Source organism: Laccaria bicolor, genomic scaffold (genome assembly GCF_000143565.1).
Source record: "Laccaria bicolor S238N-H82 LACBIscaffold_25 genomic scaffold, whole genome shotgun sequence".
Taxonomy (NCBI): Eukaryota; Fungi; Basidiomycota; class Agaricomycetes; order Agaricales; family Hydnangiaceae; genus Laccaria; species Laccaria bicolor.
Genome location: NW_001889896.1, coordinates 503,251 through 517,725, shown reverse-complemented (window position 1 = coordinate 517,725; position 14,475 = coordinate 503,251). Strand labels below are relative to the sequence as shown.

At 47.9% G+C, this 14,475-nt stretch overlaps 6 protein-coding genes across 6 annotated transcripts; 4 read left to right on the top strand and 2 right to left on the bottom strand.

Annotated features, from left to right (window-relative positions):
• Window positions 1–23: 23 nt before the first annotated feature.
• LACBIDRAFT_303868 (uncharacterized protein) lies at window positions 24–2,157 on the top strand (the record flags this gene model as incomplete). The annotated part of the gene is made up of 4 exons (XM_001884432.1): window positions 24–409; window positions 466–986; window positions 1,048–1,400; window positions 1,462–2,157. 4 exons carry the CDS (start codon window positions 24–26, stop codon window positions 2,155–2,157), a joined length of 1,956 nt encoding a protein of 651 aa, XP_001884467.1.
• Window positions 2,158–2,612: 455 nt separating this feature from the next.
• Window positions 2,613–3,777, bottom strand: LACBIDRAFT_149405 (uncharacterized protein; the record flags this gene model as incomplete). Its single annotated transcript, XM_001884307.1, is given in 4 exon segments — window positions 2,613–2,789; window positions 2,839–2,868; window positions 3,636–3,676; window positions 3,690–3,777. Coding segments are annotated over 4 exon segments (336 nt in total), but the record flags the coding sequence as incomplete, so codon positions are not given.
• Window positions 3,778–5,442: 1,665 nt separating this feature from the next.
• On the top strand, window positions 5,443–7,398 carry LACBIDRAFT_303866 (uncharacterized protein; the record flags this gene model as incomplete). The annotated part of the gene is made up of 1 exon (XM_001884431.1): window positions 5,443–7,398. The coding sequence occupies one exon, from the start codon at window positions 5,443–5,445 to the stop codon at window positions 7,396–7,398; it is 1,956 nt and encodes a 651-aa protein (XP_001884466.1).
• A 548-nt stretch (window positions 7,399–7,946) lies between these two features.
• On the top strand, window positions 7,947–9,349 carry LACBIDRAFT_303865 (uncharacterized protein; the record flags this gene model as incomplete). The annotated part of the gene is made up of 13 exons (XM_001884430.1): window positions 7,947–7,953; window positions 8,013–8,032; window positions 8,091–8,220; window positions 8,274–8,336; window positions 8,393–8,425; window positions 8,475–8,606; window positions 8,656–8,757; window positions 8,807–8,845; window positions 8,900–8,947; window positions 8,995–9,021; window positions 9,071–9,111; window positions 9,165–9,190; window positions 9,244–9,349. 13 exons carry the CDS (start codon window positions 7,947–7,949, stop codon window positions 9,347–9,349), a joined length of 774 nt encoding a protein of 257 aa, XP_001884465.1.
• Window positions 9,350–9,438: 89 nt separating this feature from the next.
• Window positions 9,439–11,354, bottom strand: LACBIDRAFT_294965 (uncharacterized protein). The gene is made up of 10 exons (XM_001884306.1): window positions 11,109–11,354; window positions 11,046–11,057; window positions 10,825–10,996; window positions 10,693–10,774; window positions 10,501–10,642; window positions 10,358–10,448; window positions 10,038–10,294; window positions 9,967–9,980; window positions 9,836–9,918; window positions 9,439–9,777 (listed from the first exon to the last, which is right to left on the bottom strand). Exons 1-10 carry the CDS (start codon window positions 11,346–11,348, stop codon window positions 9,521–9,523), a joined length of 1,350 nt encoding a protein of 449 aa, XP_001884341.1. The 5' UTR covers window positions 11,349–11,354; the 3' UTR covers window positions 9,439–9,520.
• Window positions 11,355–12,812: 1,458 nt separating this feature from the next.
• LACBIDRAFT_330168 (uncharacterized protein) lies at window positions 12,813–14,466 on the top strand (the record flags this gene model as incomplete). The annotated part of the gene is made up of 12 exons (XM_001884429.1): window positions 12,813–12,865; window positions 12,913–12,968; window positions 13,019–13,038; window positions 13,090–13,186; window positions 13,244–13,272; window positions 13,484–13,492; window positions 13,583–13,612; window positions 13,686–13,743; window positions 13,773–13,826; window positions 13,876–13,972; window positions 14,025–14,109; window positions 14,167–14,466. The coding sequence occupies 12 exons, from the start codon at window positions 12,813–12,815 to the stop codon at window positions 14,464–14,466; spliced, it is 888 nt and encodes a 295-aa protein (XP_001884464.1).
• Window positions 14,467–14,475: the final 9 nt, after the last annotated feature.

The following is a 14,475-nucleotide window of genomic DNA, read 5'->3' as shown; positions in this document are numbered from 1 at the left end:
ACCTCAAACTGACAGCACACACCATGGGCAGCAACCACAGCGTGAAAAAATCAAAGGAGAGGAAGACCAAAGCCAAAACGGCTGACTTCGAGACCCTGCAAAACATTCGCGATGCCCGTTTGGTCGAATATGGCAAGTCCAAAAATACAAACAAGGTGTATGCTGGACACATTGCCCGGGGACGAAAGTTTCTGGCTGATATCGTCGCAGAGAGGGAGTTCAAAGGCATTGAGATTTGTGACAAGGGAATCCCTACCATTGAGCTTGCGAAAGCTTTCGACAAGCCGCCAAACCGTTACTCCGCTGTTGCACTCGAGTTCTTCCTTGTTCAAAAAGTATTCACGGAGGAACTGTCGAAAAGCTCCGCAGAAGGAATCCAAGGAGCATTTGCAGACTACTGGGATAAAATGTGAGCGTTCAAGACCATCAATCTCCCACTTTTCCGTTACTGAAACAAACCTGCAGGGAGGGACAGACCTATGCTGGTGCCTATTCCCTGGATGAAACCACTGGGAAGGTCTCTGGATGTCCAGCTCGAGCTCCAGCTATCCACGATTTGATGAAAGCGGTGAAAACTAGGGCAGCTACAAAGGGGGCAGCTGCAACACGGAAGCATGCCGAGGCCATGTCACTCGAGGACCTGCAAAAAATTATGGACTGGTCAGAGGGAAGATGCCCCAATGAACTATTTGATAACGTGCCATCCAATCCTGAGTCCGTCGCCCTGCATGGCCTCATGCGGGCGTTGTATCCAACGCTGTTCGTGTTGATGCTAAGGTATGACCGTATGAGAGTTTACACATGTCCAATTTGGGAATTTAGCTTGATATCACCTTTTAGGGTTTTCGAAGGCCTCTCTCTACAGTATGGCGATCTTACGATGGGCTTGAAGGGACCTGCACCATACCACTTCCCTTATTTTGAGGTCCGGCTTGAAGAGCGTAAGAATTGGCAGAAGCAAGCGGGCTATGATGGTCCACGCACAAGTGTGTAAATCATTGTTCCGACGTTGTCCAAAGCTAACTTTAGGGATTTTTTGTTGACTAGGTGGCATTTATAAGATCTATCAGCAAGATATCGGTGCAATGGACATGTTTACTCACCTCCAACGCTGGTTGAAATATTTGGAGGGCCGCCTCGGCCGTAGTCTCGAGTCTAGTGACTTTATCTTCCCCCATATCTCGCATAATGGCACCATTGATCCGAAGCGCACTATGTCATATGACACGTTCCAGAAGCACCTCAGCGAGTTCGTGGCTGGTGCTGGCCTGACGAAGACCTACACGACGCATTGCTTCCGAAGAGGTGGCGCTCAATATCGGTTCATGTATGCACCGATTGGCCGTCGCTGGTCTTTGAGTATTATTCGATGGTGGGGTGGGTGGGCCAAAGGCGAACAGGTAGATTTCTGTGATATCATACTTAGCGTGTTTGTCACTGATTTACATCGAATTTCGAAAGGTCGACACAATGATAAAATACCTTGTAGATTCACTCCAAAGCTATGAGACAGGTCACGGAAACGCGTTGTGCCCAATCGCAGCGGAGGCCGATAAAAGCTTCATGGGCGAACACATCAACCAGGCGCCACCCTCTACTGAGGAAATCCGGCAGTGGAAAATCTCGATGGATCGTTCTCTCGGAAACGCTGTTTCTGAGATTGTTGGTCAGGTCACAGCTGCCTTGTCCGAAACTCGCCTTTCTGCATCTCCCAGCCCTGAGCCTAATCTGGAATCCCCTCCGTCAATGAGTGTGGGAGAGCCAATGCCTCAGGAGCGATCTTCGCTGCGCCGTGGTCACAGTGCTCGCCACTCTTCCAATCCGTACTCTGCACATGCGCCAAACCGCCGTACCTCGAGCATACCCAGCCACTCTGATGTCGATAGCCTGGCAGGAGATGCCCAAACTCAAAGCCCCTCGGACAGCCTGAATTTTCCCATTCCTGGTGTGGTGATCCCTGATGTGAAGAATTGGCGTGACGTAGTTCAGCAGTGGGAGCTTGGTGATGCATCGGTAATGGCTCTGAAAGATTGGCCAAAGGAGTGGTATCAGGGTGGGATGAAAAGGTTTACCGGCTCCTTGTATTCCCAGAGAAAGATGATCGCTAACGAATATGAACGGTGTGTGATTTCTTCATCGGCTCGCATGCACATCTGAAAGCTGAAAACACATTAATCTCATCAGCTTGGGCCGTGACGATGCTCGCTTCTGTGAGACTTACCTGGTGGCCGACAAATCGGTGAAGGCGCTCCTCAAGGCTATCAGAGTCGCACACAACAAGCGGCGCGTTAGCAAACGCGGCACGCCTGAGGAACGAGACAACTCCGAAGAAAGGGAGGACTCACACTCTGAATTTGATGCATGAATTTCGGTCATTCAGTAATTACGACGGACACATTCCCTTGCCCCAAACACCCCAATTTCCTCCATGCCCATAGCTTTATCATGAATTTACGGACATCCTAGTCAAATCTATGGACACTAAATAAGTTTTACGGACACCTGGTTAATGATTATATTGGACAATAAAAAACTTGGTTGGTTCACGTTACGGCGCCAGAAGCAAGGAGACCAGAACGGAGTCGATGCTCTCATTATGCTGCTCAAGACTTGATTTGATCCTGTAATACAAAATTGATGGAGGTAATTAACATAAATACAGAATGTGAGAGACGAAGACCTACATGGCATGTACTGGAAGGTTCAGTAGCAATGTGTTTGAAGATATTGTTCACGAAGCTTTTAAGGATAGCCATCGCCTTTTTGGAGATACCAGTGTCAGGGTGGACCTGTCCAAGGGCCGAAGAAGAGGAATTATATGTATTGGTTGAAACACACACCCTTGTAGATGTAAGAGGAGTAACTTTCCTCACTGTTTTCTTAGTTGCCACTGTCGATTTCGGCCTTGGAAGCGGTGGAGGCCAGCACTCTGCCAGCAGTGGATGCGCGCCTACTGACGAGAACTCTACACACACATTGTCAGCGATGCGAGAAAGGAAGAAAGCCCTGGCTGTTACCCGACGCCGCACCTCCACACTTTGCCAAACAACCTCGTCGCCTCCGCCATTGCAAGACTCATGAGCTGCATCTTGATCCCGCCTCCCCCTGGATTGAGTTGATTTGATACCTACAAAACAAAATCCATCATTATCTGGAACAAACCTTAGTTGTGGCGCACCAACCTCCAGAGCAGCTGTACAGCCCAAAGAGCCGGTGCTGACACTACTCACATCTCCGTGATAAGCCTGACAATATGCCTCTTGCACATGCTCTTCTTCGACTGGCCATTGTGTGCTTGCTGTAAAAGCGAGCTCATTTGCAATAGAATGACATTTATTGAAGATCAGCTGCTCACCTTGTTATCAGACAGGCAACCAAGCTCGCTGGAGAAAAGGAAGCTATCCACAGAGCCAAGCGCAGTCTCAATGGCCTTGCCGTGGTCGACTGACATTGTCTCGTTAGCCATTACCTTGTTGGAGATACGAGTGTTCGATTGGACCTGTTTGAGGAGTCAACGCAATGTGTTCCAAAGAGGTCGCTTCTCACTAAGCTTGTTGTTGGAGATACAAGCGACGGGGTGGACCCGTTTAAGGAATAAAGAGGAGGTAATCAGTGTATCGGGTGAGGCGCGCTACGCACCTTGTATCTCTCGCTTCTTCTTCTCCATCAGCCAGCGCTGCGCCTTTCACTGTCTTCTTGGCTGCCTTTGCGCCATCTGTCAATTCGGCGGGGCCTTGGAAGTTTGGAAGCGGTGGAGGCCGGGGCTTTGCCAGCAGAGTGGAAGCAGGTTTGCGATGCTCAACGTTTGGCTGGGAGTTGTCAACCTTTAATCTATAGTAGGTGTAAACGATCAGATCTATTATTGTAATGATTGTGACGAGGACCCGAACAAGGCCGATAGCCGACGCCGCCCTGGAGGGCGATGGCAAACAAGGCTCAAAATAGCTCCAGGGTCTGATTTCATGTCTCGTTTCGGAAATCCGGGGAAAGCCGTCCCTGCCCCTCTCATATTTCAGCCCAAAGGTAAGTAAAACGTTCGACATAAGTATGTTTTCCCCATACTCATGTTTTTTTTTTTTTTTTTGAATTCAAAAATTTCCGTGTAACAAGTAAGCTACACACAGGTGGTTGACCGTAAACTAAGCCTAGGGGTCGTAAGGATGCATATAGCAGGCTGTTGAAACAACGGCTATAGGGTATTCGTGAGGGATCCATCACGGCCAGCCGTGTCGCAAGAAACCCAGGCGTCGAGAGTGGTGTAACTGGTTGCAAGTAGGTCATGATCAGTGTAAAGATAGTTATGACGAGACCAGCATGAGAAAATTTGAAATTGACGGCGTCAACTTTTTTTTTTCGGCCTTCGGCCGGACACCCCCCCTCCTACCCTTGGTTCGGGATCCACGTCCCGCTACCCCCTTGATTTGTAGAGGTACGTCTATTTTTCACATTCTGATATCCCCACCTCTCAAATAGGTGGTTTGAACCAAGTTTGAACCCTTAGCATGATTGTAACTCCCATCTTGAAATCATTCATGTGATCGATGTGGCGTCGTATGAGATGGAAGAAAAGCTCTACATCAAGTCAGGCGACTCTGAAGTCTGCGCACTTTTCTTTGATCCAGGAGAACTCTGTATGCTGATCATAACGGAACAATCTATGAGTGGGAGCGGCTGCGGAAAAATGAGCCCAGTCCCGAGTGGTGGATCGGGGAGGAGTAGAATGTCCATCTCGACGAAAATACTTTTGTAGCTCATTCGAATAAATAGTTTTCAACAAAAGAAGCTTGAAAGACCAAGTTTTGAAGGGTCAGAAATAATAATGAGAAATTTCTCTTCCGAGCCGATCTGGTTGTCTGTTTGGCAGGCTGTCGCCAAACAACATCACGTCACGACCTCATCCCTTTGTCATCCCTTCAAAAAGAAACGAAACTGGCTGCCAGTTACGCCATTCCCAGTTCTCGCCTCAATCAGAAACTAGGCGTCCTCTGCGAATTATAAAAACACGATGGGAGGCCTAAGTAAGTCGTGTCGATTGTAATAAAGCATAGTGCAAAGTTAACAAGTTATTTGGAGATGGCAATGGCCCGACCACGGAGGAACTAGATTAGCGCTCACGACGTGCACTCACACGCGGGACAGGGATGGCAACCCAGCGCTCCTTCTGCCAACTTGAACACCACCACCTATACCGATAGAGCAGCATTCTTCGATGCTCCCAAACCAAGGCGAGAAAGTTGCGGATGGGATGGAGGGCTATAGAGATGGATTTGCCAATGGTAGTAAACCAGTGAGTATTTCGAGCGAAATTCAACATCATCCTATATCAACGTCGTATCTACAGTTTCAGAACTCGTTACATCGAACACAAGGATCCAGTGCGGCCGATGGATCAAATAATGTAAGAAAACCCAACTCGTACAATGACAACTGTGGAACTTGACCATGGAGATGCAGATCTTGAAGATGTCCCTTCGTATCCCTGTAACAATCATCACCACAGCTGTCATTGCTTTATCCTTGCCCCTTGTCTTCGCTCAAGCACCCGTGAACGATGTGGTATCATGGCCCCCTGGTCTTCTTCTCCTGGCGACCGTTCTCTATGCCACCTTGGGCTCATCTCCAAACGAGCTTTGGGAGATCGAGCCTGTCACAGGCATTTTCCTTTTCACGGGTTTACCAAAGCTATCCATACGTGGTATGCAGCGCGTCAACTGGGTCACCAGCGCATGTCACTTTGTACCTGGCATTCGTTCCGCCTATGGGAGAGCCAACTTCTGGGTGCGCTCCAACTCTATCAGCGCCAGTGCCAGGGCTCAAGCGCTGGAGCGAGTTTTATCTCAGCTGCGATGCGTGACCTACCGACCTTTGGAGACACCTCTTAACGAGGAAATATGGGAAGTTACTTCCGCGGGGCTCATGACAAGAGTCAACCTCGTACCTCAATCCCCCAATTTCGAAACCAAATGTCCTCCTCCTGTAGCCCGTGACTTTCTTCTATTTGCAGCCACAGACTACCATGCCTTTCGCGAATGGGAGGTGCAAGTTTTTTCCAACAACAAAATGGTGTTTTGCACCAAAAACATGCCTCCGAGTTCAATCATTGATGTAGCAAGTGAACGGGATGCGCTCTATGTAGTGACAGCGCAAATGGTCCGACGCCCACACTCCCAAAGCCCCTTGCGTGGAGTGGCGACAAGGGTTGGTGACAACGAATATGGGCCAGTGTACACGATTGACCTTGATCTCATCAACCACGACATCCCTATCTGCGCCATTGACTTTCATTCCTATGCGCCCCAGGGCCACAAAGTATCCGCCACGCTTTCCGAACTAGCGAGATCCTACTTCCGCGTCGTACAATACCTCAAACAGAACGCTTCTCAGCAAATCGGACTTTCTGGTCAAGTCGCGCGAGTTGAAGTCGGGCAAACGCTCTGGATCTCAATCTTAGGTGGTGCAATCCTTGACACCGGGAGATTAACAATCCAAAATCTCCCAGGTAGATGGGGCATGAAAGATATAACGGCGGACGATGCATACCTGACCCGCATCGATAGTGTCCTGCAACAGCTGGCGCCATATGCGGGCACCGCGACCGAGTTTGGCGACCTTGTTTTCAGTGGTGGCATCAATCGACGATCGGCTGTCCCATTCTTCATAGCAGGGATTTTTGGTCAGATCGCGGTGTGCTACTTCCTCTCCGTCGGCACATCAGCCGGAGTATGGACATCAGTTGCCCTTGCCAACTCCTTATACGCTGGTCGCTTAACCGACTGGCATAGCATGTACTACGGGAAAGCTCTTGCAAAGAGCGACGAGCAACCCGGCATGAAGATGTATGTTCCTGGATCCTCAAGCAAAGAACTCATGGTCATCGCGACTTTTGACCGGTCCACTCCAAAAGAAGGCGGCCTTCGCCCTGGTTTTTTCATGGCCACCTGTGGGTTGGCGGCAGCTATCCTCGGTGCCATATTTGTCAGACAAACTCGTGTCACGCTGCGCTTTGGACCCAGCGCTCTGACACCCTCTTGGATCCTGTACACAGCCGTGGTTCTCTGCCTCGGAACAACCCTTCTCGTTACGTCGATGTTAGTGGTACAACAAGCATATGAGAAGACATGGTGGGAAGATTCAGAACTGCCCACCCGCTGGATGGCGTACTCGACATTTTCATGCTCAGTTGCTGTTTGTGTGCTGGCTATCGTGTTCAAGTTGAGGGGACTGGATAGGTTGTGGCCTGTGCTTGATGCTTTGACGTGGCTCTCGGGCGTGCCTTTGGGCATGCTGGAGAACGGACGGTCGTTTTCAGCAGACGATAATATGCTGCATCTTGTTTTTATTAATCGGTGGATGATGGGTGCTGTAGCAAGCGCGCTGGGGAGTGGCATCCGTGGTTAATACTCCAAGTCATGTATCCTGTCAACACTCCTCACACCAACAACACAAGTCGATTCAGTGTCTGTCCTGATTACATAATTCGCTCGACTGCTCAATTTACTTACCCCTTGTTTGAGGTGAAGGCTCTGTATGGCTCTGTTCGGCAACGAGAAAACGACGAATCTCGTACTCTGATTGTTCCGGTGGATATAACGCGCTTCGGAAGGCGACAGCCAAACAAGCAGCAAGCGCAAAAAAAAGGTACTGTTTCATTAACATGAGCACTACTAGCCTGCATAGCAGCATCTACCTCCCTCGGCTCATGAGTCATAGCCTCGGCCCCCAGATCTCACATGCTCTGTTCCTGTCCGTTCGCAAAGCTATAACTTGCAGTCTCGAATCCGTCTTTCCTTAGCACTGTTACTAACTTACTAATCACCCATCTACCCTCCACCGTTACAATGAAGCTAACCTTTGAAGAGGTGGTTTTAATCCTGCAAAGCACATGCCTAAGCAACGTAAGATTGTATTTATTCTTGACCAGATTCAATGCTCAAAACGTGAAGTACATGACAGGTCCGTTACGCGTTAGATCTTTAATCAGTCTCACTCACATTCGAAATACGGCTTAATAGTAGCCTCGATTGTGCTTCTAGTTTGTGATTTTTATTTGCTTCCAAATTGTTATCCTGACTCGAGGTTTCTCCCTGTAGGTTTATGACTATATGTTGACCCTTGATTCCGAATTATTGTTGATCTGGGCATCACGCTGGAACCTCGTCAAGGCGCTATTCCTTCTAGTTAGGTATATGCCTTTCATTGATATGGCCTTGTTAACATTTTGTAAGTGTTTTCCCCAACGCTGCCTCCACTGTAACACTAAGATGTCAGCTCAGATTTAACTCGCAATGGAACGGCGCACACTGCAGCCTGCGGTATTACTTTTCAAACAAGCGCTTGTACGTTTGGCGTGTTCTTAAGTCTGTTTGGCTGGGCTGACCGATTGCGGTTACAGGGCTGTTCGCTGTCGGCACCAGCGTGGCTGAGAGTGAGTTCGCTCACCCATCCCCTTGGTTCATTATTGAGAGTGCCTCAAGTACTTCTCACCATCAGAACGTGGGCATGCTGGGACAAAGCTCAATGGCTCACGATCGGATTGCCCATATTTTTTCTTGTCAATTGGGCCATAGTCTACGTCTTTCTGGGTCTCTTCATCCGTTCTGTAGAGTGTAAGTCAACTTTACCTCTTTGTCAACGCATGCAGATATTGTCCTACAGTCATTCGACCCCCACGTTATGCAAATCCAGCTGGGTGTTTTCATGTAGGAGCTAATCCTATTTTTGTTGCTTGCTGGGCCGCGATTATGGTTTACCATGCAGGTGGCACATGTCTTTCCTCCAAAAACCATCATCTAAAGCCCATTCTCAGGCCTCTTATTGCTTATGGGTATTCGCGGTTTCTCCACACGTAAGTGAGGCTGTCACACTCAAATTCCCCCTTCGATCGGCTCATAAACTCTAGTCAACGGTATGAGAAAGGAAACACTTTCAAAAGTTGTCTACCGAGATGGTTCGTATAAAATCTTGACCATCTTGCCTTCGCTGACAATTTTACAGGACTTATCTACTACTTTCTTCTCTTTGGTCGGTGATGCTAATCAATCAGACTTCTACATGCTAAGTATCCTGTTAGGTTTATCCCTCGGCAACCTTGTCATCATCGTCTGTCTACCAGTGAGTCAGACAATATTATTTCAAGGCTGCCATTAATTGATAACTCATCATAGTATAGGTATGTGAACTTGTTCACAACGTAATTTTTCCCCTACAATTCTTTGTTTCCAAATGCTGACCTTTTCTTTTCAGATTGGAACGGGTCATGTATTCAGTATTAACGTGCCGTGCAATATTGCATATACGTAAACAAAATATGTTTGAAACCACAAGTTGGTCTTTTGATCTGTCTGTTTGATTTTGCGGTCGCGGATTTGTGACTTTGGAGGTCATCAAGACCTATGTAGATATTCTATCCTTACGTACTTTCCATATTCCACGCGACTTAGTGTCTAAATTTCAATTTTGGTGATAACACATTGATGGAACAGTGGGTAGCTCGATATACATTCAGAAGCCGCCCCTTTCACTAGGGAAGACGGTACTCCACAACCCCCGTATCGCCAACGTCCCAAAGCTTTTCAAATTTCAAGCCTGCCTCATCGCCAAGTCGGATGAAATCTTCGAGACGGCGTTCTTCACTGTTCAACATGGTCATCATATCAATATCGAGATTATATTGTCGAAGCCTGCCAACGCCATAGTTGGGCAAAAGAGGTTGTGGTGCCTGGATAAACTCGGACTGATCATCGGGAAGGCGATTGGCGTGTTGCAAGATGTACTCCTCTGATAAATATATCACATAAGTTTTAGTGTATCTTAGGATCGTGGCCCTTCGACTTACGGACGAGGACGCGGCTGTACGGTGCCATTGCCTTGCGGACACCTGTTAAGATCTTGACGCAATCTTCATCCGGCCAGTCGTGACTACAAAGGGAATGAGCCAGGCGCAAAATTCCTCGAGATGAAACTTACATAATGTTCTTGAGCTGGGATGTTTGTATCTCGTGAGGTGAACAACGCGTAAGAAAAATGGTGGACCCTACATAATAAACATTACAGTCTTTGATCGGGGATTCACTCAAGAAATCGATTGGCTCGAATTCTATTCTTTTCTCCTGAATCGCTTCAGGGCATTCCTTGGGCCAAACTTCGTTCTTGGCTTGTAGGATGCGCTCTGGCAAGTCTTGCAACTTGAGTTGGAGTGTAGGATGCGCTTTGGCAAGCTGCATTGTGACGTGTCCGATACCTCCACCCACATCGCAAACAGAGGCACCGTGACCGAGTTCTCCCCACGGGAATGCTGAAGAATAATGATGGCTACATGTTAACTGCACTCTCAAAATGCATCGGGATTGAATCTCACCACGTATGACAGCGCTCGCTTCCGTCGCAGTGCCCCAGCCAATCATCCCGATCCCAAAGCGCGCACCGAGCTTGGCGCCTTCTGGAGTCGTCTGCTCATTTTGAGCAAGTGGGAAACGGAGATTGAAGGGTTGTACGACTCACCCCCTCATAGTATAGGAAAAGAGGTTCGGCGTATTTGCTATATTTGTTGAAGGGGGTATGTTGTGGCTGATACGAGAATCCCCAATCGGGGTCAGCCAGGGTTTCGGATAGTAACACTGCCGACTTCTGGCATTCATCAGTGCTGTTAAGTTTCTGTGAATGAATGAATACGAAATTGAATGAGTTGCTTACAAGTGAAGTCCCAGGCTGGAGAGAGGATTGCTAGATAGCAGTTGCAAACTCAACCGATTATTTGCGAAGACATCGCGTGAAACTGTAAGGGGACTCAACTGATGGTGGGTTGCACCAAAACACTGAACTCACTTTCTCGGAAAATATGCTTTGTTGCCAATAATCTCAAAATCCTTCCAAGTTTCCGTTCGTCGAGTCCCGCTATCTTCCCAACTTCAGATACATGCATGCCTGCAGGTTTTTTCTGAAGAATGTCGGCGATGTTGAACGTGATGGCAACGTTCAAACATGCGGGCTCATAGCTCTGCAGCCAACGTCAACAGATAGTTAGATGTTCCTCTCCTGCCACTTACACCCATAAGTCTCTGCTCGGACACAGATCAGATTAAGTTTGTACGGAGGGTGGCAGAACATACATTCACTATGGTATGACTTGGACGTGCGACGGTAGCCGACAGTTGAGCGCAGGCGCCTTCGATGGTCTGAATTGCATTACGGAGCTCTGCATCAGATATTTCGTCGTCTAACGGGTGCGACTCCAGGTCGTCGAGGGATGGAACGTAAGGCTTCGTGGATTTCTGATAATGAGCGTCAACAATCTTCGTGGCATTTGCGATGAGATCCACTAGAGCCGACAACTGGCCAGTTTGACCCATGGGCGCCATGTGAGACATGTATCGAAAGCTCCATAAAGTTCGCAGCTGTTATATAAACTGTGTCAGACCCTGGTCAAACCGCATAAGGTTAACGTTATCAAGCACTTGATGCTGATGAATGCTGACAATTATCGCCTAGCACATGTTTGGGAAAGCAGCCGCTGGCTCGAAAAAATCGCTTCAGCGCATGGAACCAAAGTAAGGTGGGATCTATATATCAAACAGTCATTCGTGTATGGGTAAAGGTCGAATTTCAGCAGACCATTTGGTTTTGATTTGGCATGTCGACGCGCTCTGAAACCCACCTCACCAATGACAGTTTTATAACAGAATCCTAGAAAAGGGATAGTAAGATGTCGCCAAAAAGATGAGAAAGGGCCCCTTGCTGCTCACAAGCTGCTCAGGCAAGCTGACTCGAGCGAGAGCCGCCGAGATGACAATTCGCAAGTTGTCAACATGGGTGGAATTGCAAAGACAGAACAGGCATCCGGCGGACCGGGTCAACCGACTATCAGATCTCAGATCTCAGATATCATATATCAACGCCGGCTATCTCGGACTCGGACTCGGAGATCACAACCAACGCCTTGCTTAGCTCAACTCGAAATCGTGGAGGACACTAGTAGTACTTAGCTTTCATCTGCATGACGGCCATCGCCCCCAACTCCCCCGACCACGGAATTTACCACCTGTTTTGGAATCAACTTGAACTCCAATAATACTCGTGACCGAGCCGTGGTACCCAAATTGGGTAAAATGGAACCGTTATGTCAATGTTGTCATTGAGTCAAGTTATTTGCAACACTTCATTCGATAACTTATCCCCGCTGAAGAAATGCCGTGTCACCCACGACAAGATGCGCCTTAGACTTCCGGAGGGGATCTATCTACTATTATATATCTCAAAGTGACGTGGTGGAAAATGGTACGAATCCATCGAGCCATCCAACTTTTGTCACTTACATACTCGGCCCCGTGATAATGAGGTTTCCTCAGGATCCAGAGTCTAGCGCCACTTCCTATAGCTGGATTATGAAAGACATCTGATATCGTCGGAATTCCGGTGTCCTCTCCGAAGGGGTGGGCGCCAGTGGAAGACGCGCATATAGGCCTACAACCGATCAATATACTGAAGGCTTACAATGTCTGTCATCCAGAATTCTGCCATCCATGAAGGTAACGTCACAACCAAACCACGCTGATTTCGACGTTCCGCCTAGCGAGATTTCAAACGTATGGCAAAGGATCCGACGAAGCGTCTTTCAAGAGCGTCAATGTCTCAATCGGCGTTAGCATCCCTTTGGAGTGGGAAGGATGTCATAGATCACATTGGTACCAGCCAGATGGAGCAAAGGTTAACCGCGCGATTTGCGGTTTGTTGAGTCCATGCGGCAGGGCCCACCATTGTAAGTATATAAGTTATCCTCCGTTATCAGGAGTGCGATCCTTTCCTGAAAGGTCCCGATGTCTTCCCCGCCACCCGATGCACAAGCGCTTGCGACAGCTGCTCTTCATCTGTGAGTACAATGTACTACTTTTCATTACATATACTAATTTGATCAAGCACTGCGGGAAAGTACTTTCAGGTCGCTGCTTTCGTGATGTTGGTTTATGACCACAGTCTGTGGATTTACGTTTAAAACCTTGGATAACCGCTAATTGAATTGTAGTCCTTACACTCCCGGACGAAGTGAGTATAGCTCTTATTTCACATGACAACTGTACAAATCGAGTGCGGCAGGTTGAACGAATCTGGAAGCAGAAATGGTCGGGAGCGACAATTTTATTCCTCATCAACCGCTATGTCACCCCTTTGCAGTTCGTGATTATTATTGATGGTGAGTTCAAACGCACCGCCCTTACTTTATTTTATCAATATTTGCATCCGCCTATAGCATTTCAGGACCCTAGATGGAAAAAATCAGTATGTAACTGCTCCCTATGAGATGGACGTCCGATGATGATCGCAATGCTGCATAGGCGTCAGATTCCAACATACGATGTCGCTAGGAAAGCCTGACGTTTCATTACAGGTGCGATAGATTCGTAGCTTTTGAAGGCACGTCTACAGTGGCCCTGGTAGCAGGCAAGTCATCTTCATAAGAGAAAGGGGTCAACCTAACTTGTTTTCCTAGTCTGTGAAAGTCAGTTCAGCGTAGTAGGCCCCGACCAACATTTACCAATGATACACCAGTGATCATGATGCTGCGGGTTTATGCCCTGTACGGTCGTAGCCGTCTCATCTTAGCGTTCCTCACGTTTCTGTGGGTTGTGCAAGTGACACTGTCTTCCGTCGGTATGACGACCGGCTTTGGTGAGTAGCTTGTAAAGATGTAGGAATCTTTGCTGAAAGTGGGCCTCGAAAAAGCCGTTCCACTTCCTCCAGGCTTCGTTGGTCGGTTTTATTGAAGTTTTTTGTTCCAGAAAAATTTAACTCTGCGAAAGGTTGTATTTTCACCGGAAACAATCCTCTATTTCGTGAGTGTAAAATACTTGAATGCGAATTGAAACATTTTATTTGTTGAAGCCGCCGTCTGGGTGACTCCCTTGGCCTCCGACTGTTGCATTTTTTGTCTTACTCTTTGGCGAACTCGGACATTCATCAAGAAATCTAGAAGGACACCGTGCGTCCTCCTAAAGTCTTGAATTCCGCGCAATCTATTGATGTGGTTACAGAACAATTCATATTTTTCTGAGAGATGGTCTGATGTACTTTCTCGTAATTTGTATGGCGAACTTTTTCAACACTCTCATTTTCTTCGTCAGTGCTACCTTTTTCAAAACTGAGGCGTTCATCCTTGATTGAATCCCATTGAAGCTTGGACCACCTGACTTGAAAGCTGTCGGAGCTTCTTTCAGCCAATTGATCACTGCGACAATGATCTCTCGGCTGGTGCTCAATCTGAGATCCCTCTCTTACGTCTCTAACAGCCAACAAGAACCTGCAGTGCCTTTACGATCGAGTGACCCCCACCGCGATATTTCAGCATTTGTAGCAAGAACAATAGGGAATCTTGGGGAAGAGATGGACACATTTCTTGATGACGATGACGATACCCTACGATTAGTGGGACCCAAGGGGAGGGAAAAAATCCCCCTACAGAATTTGGGAGCCTAGCGTAAAAAA